At 37.4% G+C, this 15,150-nt stretch overlaps 1 protein-coding gene across 1 annotated transcript in view; it reads left to right on the forward strand.

Moving 5' to 3' along the window:
* The window catches only part of plcg2 (phospholipase C, gamma 2), a 201,546-nt gene extending 192,224 nt beyond the window's left edge, over window positions 1–9,322 (forward strand). The window contains exons 30-33 of the mRNA XM_039763474.1: window positions 1,103–1,270; window positions 2,459–2,547; window positions 4,738–4,928; window positions 6,904–9,322. Of these exons, the coding sequence (XP_039619408.1) occupies window positions 1,103–1,270; window positions 2,459–2,547; window positions 4,738–4,928; window positions 6,904–6,940 (485 nt within the window). The 3' untranslated portion in view covers window positions 6,941–9,322. The remainder of the gene's footprint in view (window positions 1–1,102; window positions 1,271–2,458; window positions 2,548–4,737; window positions 4,929–6,903) is intronic.
* Window positions 9,323–15,150: the final 5,828 nt, after the last annotated feature.

Below are 15,150 nucleotides of genomic sequence, written 5' to 3' on the forward strand. Positions count from 1 at the left end.
AGGTGTTTTTCTTGCAATGTGGTGTTCTTCTTCTGCCATGCAAAGCGCTTTTTGTTATGATCAAATAATTCAATTTTTGTCTCATCATTCTAAAGCACTTTTGTTCCAAAATGAATCTGGCTTATCTAAATGAGCATTTGCATACAACAAGCGACTCTGTTTGTGGGTGTGAGTGCAGAAAAGGCTTCTTTCTCATCACCCTCCCAGACAGATGTTCTTTGTGCAAATTGTGCTGAATTGTAGAACGATGTACAGATACACCATCTGCAGCAAGATGTTCTTGCAGGTGTTTGGAGGATATGCCACTCCTGTATTTTTCTTGGCCTGTCAGACCTGGATTTAAACCTATGAGATAGCTTTTTGTAACCTTCCCCTAAACCATGATACTGAACAATCTTTGTTTTCAGATCTTTTGAGATTTGCTTTGAGGATCCCATGCTGTCACTCTTCAGAGAAGAGTCAAATGGAAGCACAACTTGCAATTGACCACCTTAAATACCTTTTCTCATGATTGGACACATCTGTCTATGAAGTTCAAGGCTTAATGAGTGAATCCAACCAATTTGATGTTGCAAGTAATCAGTATTGAGCAGTTACATGCATTCAAATCAGCAAAATTGCAAGGGTACCCAAATTTTTGTACAGCCAGTTTTTCATATTTAATTTAATTTCATACAACTAAATACTGCTTCACTAAAAATCTTTGTTTGGAAAACACCCTAGTACTTAGATATTCCTAGGAAATGAAATATATTTTTTGTTGAAAGTAAATTATTATGCAGGCTGAGAGGGATTCCCAAACTTTTTCATATGACTATACCTACACTGAAAACAGTCTGAGATGACAAAGTTCAAGTAACCCCTACCTGTCGCTTTTAGATTACAGAAAAATAGTAAGAAAAATACATTAGTTCTACAAAGCCAGAAAATTCTGCATTAAAAAAAAAAAAAACAGACAGACCACAGTTTACACTTAGCACACCAGCACACTTTCTACTTACAGACACAGATGTGGACCTTTCCGTAGTAGTACTGTAAGTATTCTCCTAAAAATTTGGTTATGATCAGACTCTTGAAAAACTGATAATTTCTTTATCTGTAGAGGACAATGGTCTGAACCCTATATGGCCAGCACCACCAGAGATGGCTGAATTTGACGTGCGTGATCCAAACCTTGCATTTCTGCGCTTTGTGATCAATGAGGAGGATGTATTCAGCGATCCCAATTTTCTGGCTCAAGCAACTTTCCCTGTTAAAGGACTCAAAACAGGTATTGTACTCTCCCATTAGATGCCCTCTCCGCTATCTCAAAACAAAGCCTTTCAACATCCTACTTTAACCAGCAACTACAAAAAAAAAAAAAGTTAAGTATTTAATGCAGATTCCACTACTCAGTCCATCTAGGACAGGGGTCCCCAGCCTTTCTCTCCATGTCTAGCCTGTGGCAACGTTTTGTAAGTAAATTTCCCCCCATCCTGTTTTGTTTAGTTATTTAAGTTTATACTGCTACCATAATAAAACGATCGACCAAGGGAAAATTTTGACATGCTGTTTTTAACATTTTTATATTAAATTCAAATAACAATAACATGCAATATTGCTATTTCACTTATTTAAAAACAATAAATGATGAGCAGATACTGGTATCCCAGAACAATATACACCGAACACATGAATCAATCAGTCACTTGTTCTTGCTTTTCACCTGTGATTTTGGATGTTGTTGCCACAGTTTCACGTCATCTTTGGGAACCAATCAAGATATTCATGACTTCAGCTTTTTTTAAGTAAATTTACCCCCTGAGTAGACAAAATGGGGGGTAAATTTACCCTTGGTTGGGAACCTCTGATCTAGGACTTTATTAGGTGCAAGGTTTTATCCTAGCCATTTTCTACTTTAAATAGTTTCTTGTAACAATTAAAAATAACATTTACTCCACGTTTGTGCATCTTTTATGACAGTCCAGAAATCCCCAACAGCATTTGTTCATTTTTTGGGAATTTAGAATGAATACCATATAGCCTGTTATACTGCTTAGATCATATAAGCTTTATTATTACACACTATTGTATCCATAATTAAAAAAAAAATCTTCTAAATTTAAATGATGAGTGGAAATACATTTGAAAAGCCCTTCTACTCCTACAGGGACACTTGGTTGTATTTATTCTGTTATGGTTTACTGTTATTTTGAGTCCACTCATTAATGATTTTAGATAATCAAAAGATTCCAGTTAGGATTCTAACTTCCAACCTTATTTCTACGAAGACTTTATTGTGTGGTATTAGAAATAATTTCAATATACAAAATCTTATTTTAAGATTTTTATTTTGGCTTGATGCTTTTTGGAGAAGTTTGCATAATTAAAAGGACCTATTTTAAAGGAAATTTTTAATTTTACAGACTTTAGCATATTCCTATAGATTTTATTTTATTTTATTTTTTCCTCCCTGAAGGATACAGATCTGTTCCTTTGGAAAATGGTTTCAGTGAAAATTTAGAACTGGCTGCCCTTCTTGTTTACATTGAGATTAGACCATTTGAGGTAATTTTTTTTTTTTTTTTTGCCTTCTGCAATATATATTCAGTACCTTGGATTCTGTGCAATATAAAAAAATATCAATCTGTATGCAATTTACAACATGTACAGTAAAACAGAAATCAGAAATATCTGTTTTATTGAGAATTTAATTTTGTAGATTTAAGAGATTCAAATTAAAACATAAATACTCAAAAGTCCACATAGTGCCACAGGGGATTTGGGATGTTCTTCTTAGAGTGCACATAGGATTTTTAATCTCCAAATTTTGTCAGTTTGTGATAAATAACTGGATGCCTAGGCATTGCAGAAAACATCTGATCAGAAAACATCAGGGTCCTCATTTACACTGGATTTGAATGCTAATTTTCACAAACATTTTGGAATATTGTGTAGTAAATACAAATCAAATGTCAAGACCTCGGCTACCATCCATTTAATTCTAAGGTAGTGAAGTGAGGGAACCAATCCTGTCAGAATCAATTCAAGACAAGAGTCAAACATAAATGTGCTAGCAGTCAGTCTTTGGGATGCTTGTGTACTTACCCACCTTTACTCTTTCTAGACCAACTTAGAGAAACAGCCCAAGGCAAGTTACTGGATCAGTTTTGGAGCACCAACTGAAAGAAAAGATAGTGATACAATTACATAAACCTTTGCTGATCAGTATTTATCAGATGGAATGCGCTGTGACTCTTTGACACCTGTAAACATGTCACCAACATAATAGACTCAACTCTAATGTCAGAAAACATTAAAAAGATATTAAACAGATGTGTTGTACAATCAAACAGTTCTTCTCCTAGAGAAAGACCAAAGACTAAAACTGTATTTATCTTTTGAGAAAGATTTGGCTATCTTGAGAGTCTTCTCTGGGGACAATTATTTAATCAGTTTTAATTGCCCAGTCCCTATGGTAGTTTATTAGAAGCTGGCAACAGTTGTTTGTACCATCAGATGAAAACCAGTTCTGTCACTCTCTGATGTGTGATGAAGGCTACAGCTGATGCAATGCTTAAGGATAAGTATCAGCACTCTACAAAATTCTATTGTACTCACTCACTCCAATATCATAAACTTCAATTGACCAATCACGTGAACAATTTTATCTTCAGACTCAGTGATGCCCATTCATTTCATAGGTGAAATTGTTTTACACTTTTTTTCTCAAATTAATTAAATAAAGCAGGCAGGCATTTGGAATGTAGACTTTCTTTGTTGGGAACTAAAAGTGAGCGTTCCTTAATTTAATTTAGACAACTGTAAAGGTCACAATTCTAGTGCATCTGCATTTTACTAGTTGAATATAATAGGTTTTGTCAGTGGCGTAGCGTGGGTGTCAGCCGCCCGAGGCAGAAGAAAATTTCGCCGCCCCCTTATTTAGGTATTTCAATTTAAAAGACTAAAATATACAGTAATTCTTTGCCGCCCCCTAAAAGTGCCGCCCGGGCGGGCCGCCCCTGCCACCCCACTACGCTACGCCACTGGGATTTGTCCCACCTTCATGTTAATTTTCAAGTCTTCACATAATTATGTTGTTAAAAGTGTGTGCACTGCTTTTGTAGTGGTTAATATAAGGCATATTATTTATGACTTCTGCCTCAAAATCATTGCTTCAGCATCAAAAATACAATGAATTACTTTTTGAAATATATTTTAACAGATGCTAATTTTAGGGTGGCACGATGGCGCAGTGGTAGTACCGCTGCCTCGCAGTTAGGAGACCAGGGTTCACTTCCTGGGTCCCTCCTGCGTGGAGTTTGCATGTTCTCCCTGTGTCTGCATGGGTTTCCTCCGGGTCTTCTGGTTTCCTCCCACAGTCCAAAGACATGCAGGCTAGGTGCATTGGCAATTCTAAATTCTCCCTAGTGTGTGCTTGGTGTGTGTGCCCTGTGGTGGGCTGGTGTTCTGCACGGGGTTTGTTCCTGCCCTGCGCCCTGTGCTGGCTGGGATTGGCTCCAGCAGACCCCCGTGACCCTGTGTTAGGATATAGTGGATTGGATGATGACTGACTGATGACTAATTACACTTTAACTGTACCAAATCATTTATTTTTGGTATTTGTCTCTCTACGTCCATCTCTAAAATGTGTACTGTATTTAAACACACAAGACTTTTAGCAAACTGCAACATACCATATATTCTTTTTAGCAAATTTCAGATTTCCTGATACAATATTTCCTTTTTCTTCTGCAGAAAGCTGAGGAGGAGCTGTATTCATCATCTCTTCAGATTCGCAAGCGACAAGCAGAATTGTCCAATGAGCTGTTCTTGTATGATTCCCAACACAACTTGAAGAAAGGAGCTTGCTCCCGGGACGACTTGGTGAGGGAGTTTGACAGAAATGAGGCTCAACTACATAAAATCCAAGATACCTACAATCAAAGGTGCGCACTTTATCGCAAAACAGGGGTTTTTGAGGTAGGATTAAAAACACCAGTTGCATACAGACCTGTAGACTGATGATTGCCAAAAGCCTTCATTTAAAATTACCCAGAGGATGATTATTTTTATCAAGAGATTTAAAATATAAAATAGTATTTTAAATTATTTTATCACCAAGCCCTGCAAGTGCAAACTTTAATTGCATTTTTAAAGGCAACATATTTAAAAGTGTGCCCCTGGGAAATGAGAAAAACCAAAAAGGTAAATGTAATGGGTGAAGGACAGTGGTAGAGGGCTGAGATGATTGGTGTGGCCACAGGGAATGCTCCAGCTCTCCAAACACCTGAAACAAGGGCTTGGACACAAGTGTAAATGCACAAAAAGTTTTATTATGGGAAACTCTTCCTTTGCAAATGTTTCGCACCACCAATACAAATACAGAAATAAGCAACACACTGCAATGCTTTTTCTTCTTCTCTGTCTCTTGCTCTGTTTGTCTTTCGATCACTGCCTCCTCCAGAGGAGCTTCATCCTCCTTCCTCCCGACACTGGCTCCCACAGCAGTGGCAGGCAGCTCCTTTTATTTCCCACCCAGAAGCACTTTCAGTATTCAGAAGCTGTAGTTCAGAAGCACATCCTGGTGAGGAGAGAGCCTGACAAAGTAGGGCCCACCCGTCCCTGCAGCACCCACTGGCAGCACCCACAGAATCCAGCAGGTCTAAGCCTGCAAACTCCCAAGTCCCATGATGCCCTGTGGGAAATCATGGCACTGCTGCAAACCTTCCATCTCGAGGGCATCCTGGCTGGGGAAGGACATCGATTGTCTGTCACATGGGATAGCTGAAAAACTAGCCAGGGTGCGCAAGTCTTGTCAAAAATGCAGACAAATCAAAATTAAGACAATCATCAAAGTCAGGATAAAGAGACCTTGAGGTCCTAACCATAACTATGAGCTTATTCACTAAATATATAATTGCATTTTTCATCACATATTATTTTACTTTTATCCAAAATTTGGAATTGTGAAAGCTGTAAAATTAACCTGTTTTCATTTGCAGGTGTGTCAATGAAAGTACTGTCATTTTTATTATGGCTACTGAAAAAACAATAATGAATTATTATACACTTATGCATCATTCTAATCCAGCCCTAACATTTGAAAATTATCCATTTATAACACAAACATGCTCCTTTTAATTAGAAAGTAGATTTTAAGATTTTATCAGTTTGATATGTTTTTCTAGAGATGGTATGTTTTTATATAACGAATCAGCAAGTCCACATCACTACAGTTAAAGCTTTGTACTGTGGTGAAGGAGGAAATAGGCTTGTCCTAAAAAGTCAAAAAGGTAAGTGGAGGAGCTGAAGGAACATGGTAGACTGCTGAGGTGACAGGAAAGTCAAAAAACTAGCTAGGGTTTTTCCTCAGGTCAAATTTGATAACAAACTAAGACAAAAATTGAAGTCAAGGAAACGAGAACATGAAGTCCTAATCATAAGTAAGAGCTTATTCCAAAGCTATATACTGTTGTTATATTTTGCACTGTTATTTTACTTAAATACAAAAATTTGGAAGCTGATAAGATTGTGCAGCCACAGTTTGCACTGATGTCATGACAGCACATTGACACGAGTCACATGACTGGCAACCATGCACAGCAATGATAAACAATATGTCATTGTCCTTGTGAAAATATAACAAAGTGGCAGTGCTCATGCTAATCCAAAATGGTGTAGTGAACGTAAAGAAACACTGTTACAATGATCATAATGGCATAATTGAAATAAAAACATAGTTGTACTTTGAGTATTACTTTATATGCCAATCATTGGTTTCCATAATAAACCTCATAGACCTTTTAGTAGACAAAGAAGGTTGAGGTAGTGCACATTTCTGTGTGTTCATTGTAACGATAGCATTCCTAACCAAGAAGAACTAAAGTAAAGAACTGATTTCTTTTTTTTTTTTCTTTTTAGGCTTAAAAAGATAAACAACAGCAAATTCTATCATTGAAGACCACTCTATGGCTGCAAGTCTTTTCCCTTCTTATACTATCAACAGAACCCTTTATTAAAATACATTTATTTTTGTGGAATCTTTCTCAAGATCTTGCTTCCAGGAAAGCAACTATCTTAAACATGGCACTGGAAATTGGCATTGTCACAAGAAACAGAAGGCATAAAAATGTCAAGTTTGTACTGTATGTACATATATATATATATATAAAATATATGTAAACATATTAAATTTAAAATACTGCCTACAGGGGTCACAGACAAATTCATACCTTTTAGAATTTTTAAATTATGTTGTGAGTTAGTGATGGAGATCTATTAATTGTGTATCTTTTTATTTATTTAATTTGGGGCACACGTGTGTGACAGAAGAAGATGGCATACTATACAACTGGAAGTTGTTTTTGCTTTTTGCCAAACAGAATACAGTGTGTGTGTGTGTGTGTGTGTGTGTGAGATAGAAAGAGAGAACTATTATAAGATTATATATATAATTACTTGGTCTAAATATTTAATTATGTTCATAGCTGGTGTTAGAACTGAGCTTTTAATACAGCATAAGCACACTTACAAATTTTCAGTTGCTCTGTGTTTTATGTAATTGACTGCTATTATACTGTAATACATACTTAGCCTTAAAATGAATGTTTAAAAAACAGTGAGGAATAGAATTAGGTTCCTTAAACTGCAGCACTCTTTTTTGCTGGTATTTTATTATCTTTCCTAGCCTTGAATGTTACATTCCTTAAAGGTTGAATTTGAAAGGATATTACAGTCCCCAGGAATGCCTACTGTAAATATGTATTTTTCCCACTTACACAATGTGCCTTATGCAGAAGACATTTTAACTGTGACTGTGCCCCTTAATTTACAAAATGGAATCTGAAGGTCACAGAACAGTAGCTCAATCATCCACTTTGTGTCACAGAATTGTGCTGAATGTTAAAATTTGAGCATTTTCGTTACAAGCTACTGTGCATTGTTCATGGTGTGGTTTTTGGAAAGTTTGATTTTTTGCTCAATTAAGTAATTGTATTTAATAGGCCATTATTCTCATTAATGAGAAATAAGGCTGGTGATACAGACACTGTCACTGCCAGTTGTGCCCATCCTAACCATCTAATAAAAATCTGAATATAAAACAATGAATTAAGGTGTGTATTTAATGTGCGTACTTTAAATACATACATGCTGTCGTTCCAGCAACAGAAGTGATAACATTAGCTGCACTTGATTACAGCCATAAATGTCACAACTGCAAGATATTTATAGTCACTGTGGCAGTGTTTACTGGAGTGCTGCTTTTTTAATATACAGTACAGTAAATCCATTTATAATAAACAGGTTCAGATAGTTATAAAGTTAGAAACAGGAACAGATTAAAACATTTAGAGGTGCTAAGCACTGAAAAATGACAGTGCCCCCAGTATTTTAATCTCATCTCATCTAACTCCCAGCCTCAGAGTTGCTGGGGTTCTGAAAAGTTGTAAAAAGTTACTAGGGCCCATAAAAGATGTGTAAATGAAAATAGTTTTTTTTTCTTTTTACTTCATAATCTTGGATGATTTTCTTGACGCTGACACAATGAAGCTTGAGGATTCATTTCAATGAAGAAAATTGCATTCTGCTGAGAATATGAGAATAATCAGCATTGTTGTCTGTCTTTCAGTATGTTGTTACCTGTGGTTCTTGTCTCAGTCTCGATGAACATGTAATGAGTTTCAGGTCTGAGTCAACCAAACTTGTGACTATTGTTTGTATTCTTTGAATGATTGGAATCTTTAAAATTGAACACTTGTTCTATACACAGTTAGTCTGCTGAACCATCACAGTGGTCTTGAGAAACAACCAACCAATTCTGCCTTTTAAAATGGCATATCTGTGCCCGAAGAGGCTGGAAATGCCTGAGTATCGGAACATTTACTTTGCAACCAGAAGCAGTCAGATGTTGACTCAAGCCTTTAGTTTAACTGTTTGGCAGTATTCTGTTTCTGCACTGCCCATGTTCTTTCAGAATACATCTATTAATAATATTTGTTTACGAAAGGCTTGTGCTGCTTAAGCAGGTCTTTAAAGATGGATTATTCTGATCAAATAATACAAATGGAGTGACTACTCCAGAGAATTTGCAGACAAATTAGCCCATCATAGCAAAGTGTCTGCATTTTATAGGAAATTAGAAAATCGTCTACAAAGAATACCACAAATAATTGTACTCATATTACTAATACAAAACTGTGTGATTCACAACCGGAGCATGATATAAAAAAAAATTTTGAATAAAAAGTTTGATTAAAACCAGAAATTAGCCACTGGTTGAAATAGAAGTTTTCAAACCTTCCATAGTAAAGTTGTCCACGTCTTAAAAAAAAAAAAAAAATTACACATTTTAAAAATAAAATGGGATCTGAACTAAGCCTTGTCAGATGACCTTTTGCCACATCTATATGTTTTTATTTATTTGCTCTAAAACATTTGACATTTGTTGTCCATTTACATTAATATGATATTTAAAATATACTGTTATTAAACCAGTCTAACATATTCCTGGTGATAATACATTCCTTTTTTTAGTTGTTACATTATACGATAAAGGGTTTTATGTCAACTTTTTAAGTGTTTCTTTTTTTTTTTTTATTTTACTCTATTGTGTTTGCTTGAAAGAATTTTATGTATGGCTGACTCATTAAGTAAATATGTCTGTTTTAGTTTTATTTAGTTTTTGTTTGAGGTGTGTTCATTTTGTTTTCCTCAAATAAAAATATTTTAACGAAGTAACTCTGAAAACTCTCTTTGTGTAAATATTAAATGCTATTATACTGTGTGCTAAGACATTGATGGTGGTCACTGTCTATGGCAGGGGTGGCCATCTGTGATTCTGGAGGGCCGCAGTGGCTGCAGGTTTTTGTTCCAACCCAGTTGCTTAATTAGAAGCCAGTCCTTGCCAGTAACAGATCTGATTTAATTTCATTGTTTGTTAGAGGTTTGGCTCTACCATGTCAGTTCATTCTTAAATCATTTTTTTTCCTTTCTGTTACATGCATCATCCAATTGATTTGAAGCCTAAAACAGAGGAGTAATTTTCATTTCGTCATTTTCTCTTCAGTTTCTTTCAGTGTACTTAATTAAACCAAATAGTGAATGATGAATACTCATGGGTGGAAATGAGACAAGCTAAATGTATAACTGCTTGTTCCTTTGTCATTTGCATCTTATTGCTAATACGGAGCAGTTAAAACAGTGAATACTGCTGTTTAAGACTAAAATTGCAATTAAGGGTTCAAAATTTTAACAAGCAAGACAACTGACATGAACCAGAAAAATGTCACTTAAGCAATAAGTGCTTCATCAGCAATGAATGATTTTTCATGAAGCAATTGGATTAGAACAAAAACCTGAAGCCATTGCAGCTGTCCAGGACCGACGTTGCTCAGCCCTGACTTAAAATGGTCTGCGTCTTATATAGAAAATGCATTAAATGAAGTTAATTAGTAGAAAAAAAATAGTCACTAATTAAGAAAATAGTTAGAATGAAAGCCTGTAGCCACTGTGGCTCTCCAAGGTCAGAGCTGGCCACCCCTGGTCTATAGTCTTATCACTGCAAATTTACTACACGTTCAGTAGATTTAGACAGTTGCTGGCTTTAAAGCAATGAAGCTTTGCTGCTACAAGTGTGTGCTGAACAGCGGAGGACAGTGTTTAAGGTTTTTCAATTAGCCATGTATACTATGACAGATATGGGTCGCTATCGCTCCTTTGAACTCTTGTCCAAGACGCCAGACACCAGATAAAAGTCCATAAGTAGACTTTTTTTATACTGCACAGTGCAGCAAGCACCCTCCTCTCCACAATACTCATTAATATACAATACAAATACTCAATAATACAATCCTCCACTCCCAGACGCGTTGCCACGCTTCCACCCAGCTCAGCTTGCCGTCTGGGAGCTCCCACAATCCTTTTATCCTCCCTGACCCGGAACTGTTCCAATCCCCAGTCCATGTGATCTTCTAACACTTCCGGGTCAGATCAAAAGTCCTTTTCTTCACCCCAGAAGCACGTCATTCCCCTTGTCCATGTGACTTGGACGTACTTCCGGGGCGTAAGGCAAATAATTGTCTTTCCTCACTACAGCATCTCCTAGTGGTCCCCATGGTATCCAGCAGGGCTGTGCATAAAGACTCCAATGTCCATGATGCCCTGGTGGTCTTCGGGGCACCTCCATACTGCAGGGAGGGCTGCACCTGGCGGGGATGAACGGCCGGCCATACACCACAAAACACAGGAGATATTTGCTGCCTTACTGCTTTCAAAACAGAAAAATATATAACACAGAGGAAGCAGGTTATGGTTACACAAAAATTCTGAAACATTTGCATTTGTTTCAAAACAATACTTTGTTAAGTACTTATAATTGTTTCACAGTATGTTATTACATAAACATAAGAAAAACCCTACACCCTTTTTCGATTTTGATTACTTCCTGAATTCCTTATTATACAGCCATTATTTCTGGAATGGTTTGTTTTTGTTTTTTAAAGCTCTCCCTGATTTACAGAAGACAAACTGAAGATTAAAACAATTTCCAATTTCTTCATCATCCTCTGACACACACTTACCACCTCATCCACATCAAGGCCAACAAATTTAGCTGCATGTATGGTAACCTGCTGGAACTTTTTAAATATTTATTTTTTCACATCGCTAAACCAGGCAGTGAAGCTGTAAATATAGACAGAATGGACTTCAATCAAAAAACATCAAGTGATCCCTGTCCACTTTAAATAGTCGGAGATAACAGAAGACAAAGTAGCATTAATTTAATTGCGTTGAGGCAGTGGCAGACCTGAATTTCTAGGGCCCTGAAGCCTGAACTGTTATGGGGGCCCCTTCACAACATGGTCTGGGTAGCCACTGTTACCTTCTTCAATGGGATTGCTCCACGACAGATCATGGACAGATGTAACCACTACATCTCAGATTTTGATTAAAATTGCTATACTGGATTAATTCACACGTCAAAGTCAGTGGTTTGAATATAATTTTAAAGTTATGGGGGGATGGAAACTAAAGTCACTTCTAAGGCCCTTCCAGGATTAGGTACCCTGAAGCTTAAGCCATATTACTTTCGTAGCAGATCTGCTTCTGCATTTAGGATAGATTTTTTGCAATTAATATTCCAAAGAGAAGACAATTTGAAAGAGCTCCTGTATTTGCAAGAACGACCTTTGAAAAAGTGACGTGTTTTTTCACTATCTGCGAACAATTTAAAAGAAAGTCCTGAATCCATAATCTAATATTTGGATTAACATTCAGTCAGTGATGTGAAGTTGCATGGTATTGAATAGTAAAGAAAAATCCAGAAATAGTGTTCTGACACAGTAATCAAGCTTATCAAGAAAAGAGTAGATATGATTTATGATGACCATAAGAACAACTTCTAAATTACTCCTTGTACGGTAAACAAATTGATGGTTACCTTGAAAGGAATTAGTCTCTGTAATGTTGTAAAATATCATTTTTATCAAATTTTTAAAGCATTTCACTAGAGTGGAAGTGAGAGCCTCTGGCCTATAGTCATTACTGGGTTAAGTAAACTGGGTTAATGACTGACTGTGTCCACCATTTGGGGACCAGTTGGAAGGCAAATAGAAAACTGAAGAGAGCTGCTTCAAACAGAACCTCACAAGCCATCTTCATTCTCCATTTGGCCCCAAAACCCTCTTGGTTTTGCAGATCACAAGCTAACAGTTAAGATGTTAAATGCTGCTTTTCATTGTTTTGGTTCTGCCTCAATTACTTGGCCCTCAATAGAGGTGGTATGAATCTGAGACAGCAAATGTATTAACCAGATACCCTTTCTATCTCAACATTCACAGTTAATTATTTCAACTAATAGAGATGGCAGTTACAGTCTGCAAAAATAAGTCAATGATGTCTAGAAATTGAATCCTGAACAAGGAAGCCATGTGCCACCCTAAATTACATCCATTAACCCGAAGACAAGTTGGATTTCTAACACATATTTTGTCCTTCACCATTTTCTCTCCTCTATTCTGTGAAATTTCTGCTTTCTGAAGTGAGGAATCTGTTGATCAAAATTATAAAGATTGCACTAGCAAAGATCAACTGGATAGAATATCCCTTAAATTCAATTAAAGCTTGGATCTGCAAGTCAACATAATTAACACGTGTTTGACATATACAGGTAGGAGAAAAACCAGACAATCTGGGAAAGCACCACTGTATAAACACGGGAAATGACCAGGGCATGGGATTTGAACTCAAAATGTTGCATATGTAAGATGGCACAGACATCCATTGTGTTACATCTACTTGTTACAAAGCAAGTTTATTTCATGATTGTTGAATTTTAAATATGACATAAACTAAGTGCTATCCATCAGATTTGTTTCATCGCCTCAGAGAGTCATGATTTTAAGGTTTGAAGACCTCACTAAACCATCCATTAGGCAGAAGTGATGAGCTGAGTGTACAAAGGGCAGGGGCTTAATCAGTGCAATCTTATGACCCACAAGAATGGATAAGTTTTACACTGCAGATGCTGTAGTGTGACTAACAGTGAGAGGGAGGCTGGCTGGGTGGCTGAAGCAGGTGACATCAAAAACAGTGGACATGGGACCATTCATGCTGGATGTGGCTCAACAGGTGGGTGCACAATTGATTCAAATTAGTTAATTTTTTTTTTATTTAGTATTTTCAAAACCTGGATAACTAAAACTGTGGCTGAAGAATCTGAGAATAGAACTATATATATATATATAGTGATCGATAGGGGATGCTGTCGTCCCCTTGAACCCACAGACTTGACGCCAGACACCAGGTAAAAGTCCAATAATCGACTTTATTAACAAAATGTGCACAAAGCACCCTCCTCTCCACATTACTCATATAATCAATACAATACACAATAATCAATAATCCTCCACTCCCAGACACATTACCACCCTTCCACCAAGCTCAGCTGAATGACTGGGATCTCCCTCAGTCCTTTTATATTTCCTGAGCCGGAAGTGTTTTCGATCCTTCAGTCCATGTGACCTCCTATCACTTCCGGGTCAGATCAAAAGTCTTCTTCTACATCCCAGAAGTACGTCATTCCTCCTGTTGCTGTGACTAAGACATGCTTCCAGGTTATAGGGCACGTAAGAGTCTCTGGGCCTCCCTGCAGCATTCTCTGTTGGCCCCCAAGGTATCCACCAGGGCTGTAAAGGAAAACTCCACTGTCCATGATTCCCTGCTGGTATTCGGGGCACCTCCATGCTGCAGGGAGAGCTCCACCTGGCGGCCTGGGGGTACTTCCGGGCTGACTGGCCGGCTATATTCCACTATATATATATATATATATATAGGGCGGCACGGTGGCGCAGTGGTAGCGCTGCTGCCTCGCAGTTAGGAGACCCGGGTCCTCCCTGCGTGGAGTTTGCATGTTCTTCCCGTGTCTGCGTGGGTTTCCTCCGGGCGCTCCGGTTTCCTCCCACAATCCGAAGACATGCAAGTTAGGTGGATTGGTGATTCTAAATTGACCCTAGTGTGTGCTTGGTGTGTGGGTGTGTTTGTGTGTGTCCTGCGGTGGGTTGGCACCCTGCCCAGGATTGGTTCCTGCCTTGTGCCCTGTGTTGGCTGGGATTGGCTCCAGCAGACCCCCGTGACCCTATTCGGATTCAGCGGGTTAGACAATGGATGGATGGATATATATATATATATATACTGTATATACATACTGTATATTGGATGTAGGCAAATTTGTCTGCATCCCAACAAGAAAAAAGAAGAACCTGCGATTGTCTCTGAAACAACTTGAAACTGACAAAAATAATTGGAACCCACCATTGTATATTCCATATTTAATAAATATCAGACTTTGTTTAAGAGTTTTGATTCAACAGAATTCTTCAAATAATGACACAAATGAAAATGGCATGGACAATGATGGTCCCTTTATCTTTACCCCTTATCTTTAAAGAATAAACAATACCTGATCTCTTTTCACACTTGCTTTTCTTTACTTAATGACAAATCAAAGACATGCAGGTATACCTCAGACAAATGTTTTTCATTTAATCGCCTTTCAGGAGGCATACAGCACTTTTTTAATGAGCTATAAAGGTACCAACACATTTTTCCACATCTGTAAAGGCTAGCATATAGCATTTATACCTATTCATCCTAGCCAAAGTTCCAGGT

The sequence above is a fragment of the Polypterus senegalus genome, chromosome 9, assembly GCF_016835505.1.
Source record: "Polypterus senegalus isolate Bchr_013 chromosome 9, ASM1683550v1, whole genome shotgun sequence".
NCBI lineage: Eukaryota > Metazoa > Chordata > Cladistia > Polypteriformes > Polypteridae > Polypterus > Polypterus senegalus.